Source organism: Lucilia cuprina, chromosome 4, assembly GCF_022045245.1.
Source record: "Lucilia cuprina isolate Lc7/37 chromosome 4, ASM2204524v1, whole genome shotgun sequence".
Classification (NCBI taxonomy): Eukaryota; Metazoa; Arthropoda; class Insecta; order Diptera; family Calliphoridae; genus Lucilia; species Lucilia cuprina.
In genome coordinates this window covers 11,383,341-11,385,523 of record NC_060952.1, presented here as the reverse complement: position 1 = coordinate 11,385,523, position 2,183 = coordinate 11,383,341, and the positions used below count along the sequence as shown (strand labels likewise).

At 31.2% G+C, this 2,183-nt stretch overlaps 1 protein-coding gene across 1 annotated transcript in view; it reads left to right on the top strand.

The window, feature by feature from the left end:
- Positions 1 to 382: 382 nt before the first annotated feature.
- The window catches only part of LOC111690168 (keratin, type I cytoskeletal 9), an 11,010-nt gene continuing 9,209 nt past the window's right edge, over positions 383 to 2,183 (top strand). Inside the window, exons 1-2 of the mRNA XM_046948128.1 lie at positions 383 to 754; positions 821 to 1,175. Of these exons, the coding sequence (XP_046804084.1) occupies positions 398 to 754; positions 821 to 1,175 (712 nt within the window). The 5' untranslated portion in view covers positions 383 to 397. The remainder of the gene's footprint in view (positions 755 to 820; positions 1,176 to 2,183) is intronic.

The window sequence follows — 2,183 nt, the reverse complement described above, 5'->3', positions numbered from 1 at the left end:
CGCTTTATCAATCATTGTATATGTTGTGACGTCCATAAGTTGTAATATCCAAAAACAAACAAATGTTAACAATTTCTTTATATACAAATAATAGGATTCCTCTGGTATAGACCAAGTTTTTTGTCAACACTTAATAAATTACAAATTACCAACTCTTGCAACTAGTTGACAAATGTAAAAGACATACATACTGCCATTGGCATACATTCCCATTTAAAGTAAAATTTTACAAAAAGTTGTTTGGTTTTTGTTAAATAAAATAAAAGACAACACTTTCAACGAAATGAGGCATAATGTTTAATACGTGACAAAACCAGGCAGTAAGCAGCATGCAATAGAAAAAACACACACACACACATACATACTAATTGTGCAGACTTAAAACACATATTACATAATGAATATGATTGCCAAAGAGAATTTAACAAGAAAATTTATTTTATTTAAAAATTTCCAGTATTTATATTTGCTTTTACTAACGCTGCCATTGCTGACACGCTCATATCCAACAGAGGCCGAGGAGAAGACAATTTCACTGGATGATGTAACGGTGGACAGTGATTTGGCGGCCAGTGATAAAGATTCACAGCTACAGAAACGTTCAGGGGGTGGTAGTGCAGATTATGCGCTACATTTAAAACAAGGTTTCTTATCTAGTCTGGGTCATGCCTCTGCTTCTATAGCGTCGGGCAGCTCGGGCGGTAGTAGTGGTGGAGGTTATGGCTATAAATCATATGGCGGAGATGGTCATCATGTAAGTTTGAAGAAATAATTTAAGTTAAATTAAAATTATATTTCGAAATAATGTTTGTTAATTTAGGGCAATTCTGTGGAGTATAATCCTTGGTCTTTAAAGAAAACCGTACTCAATACCATATTCCAAGCCGTTAAGGCTATAACGGGAGGCGTTACTGCCCTTAAGGGTCAATTGATTAAGGGCAGTGGTTATGCTTTAAGTGCCAGTGGTCAAGTTGTGGCTGCTTCGGGTGATAAAGTTACCGATGTTGGCAAATACATTATTAACTCAGCTCAGAGTAAACTACAACCTATACCCAGTGGCGGCGGCGGTGGTCATCCCTTTGGCAAGTTTGCTTCCTTGTCTGGAGCTTCTTCGGGTGGCAGCAGTAGTAGTGGCGGTGTTAAACATCCCTCGGGTCCAGTTGTTCATACAGAAAGTAAGTACGAGTAATATTACAAATATATAAATAGTTTTTATTGAATATTTGCAATAATTTAATCAAATAAACTACTTAGCATGTTGCTTTTCAAAAGAGTTTCTAACCAAAAAAATTAAAAAAACCAATCAACCTTAAACTAAAATTCTAATTTACTTAGAAAAACTGTTTCTTTGTCTAAATAGAAATATGTTTTAGTTTTAATTACAATTTTAGCTTTAAATTTAAGAAAAAAAAGCACTTAATGTACATATGTATATCTTTTTATTTTAATTAATAGCACTGTTTCTGTTAAGCTATAAAATAAGAATTCTTTTTATCACTTGCACATTAAAAACTTTGAAAAATATAATAAACTATTTAAAAATTTCTAATCACTTGCACAGTTAAAATTAAAATAATTATTTAAAGTTTTCACTAAAACAGCAGTGCAATACTAATTATAATGCTTTTGCTTTTTAAATATAAAATTATTATTATTTAAGTATATATTAATATGATTTTAATTTAAAGCAAACTATAAAAAAGTTTGTTGTATATTCTAAAACAATTTACAGGTTTTTATCAAAATATGAAAAACCACAAAATTCAGTAAGTGAATAATTTACACTCAAACCTGCAAACCTGACTTTTGCTACAATATAATCTTTTTAACAAATGATTGAGATTTTTGACTGAATTCATGAATTTATTCTTACAAGAACACATAAATATTTTAAAACTCATTTTATACAACGTATCATGAAAAAAAATTGTAGGAACTCAATTTTTCTACACAATTTTTGGAATTACTGTCTTATTGTTGATCAGATCTTCTACTACTTACTATGCTGACCAATAGGAATTTTCCTATTAGGTTATCGGCATCATGTTGTGTTCGCCTTTGGAATATACGGTTTGTCGTTTTTATACCCTACACCACTATAGTGGGGAGGGTATTATACGTTTGTGCTGATGTTTGTAACATACAAAAATATTGGTCCAATACCCACCTTAAAGTATACCGAT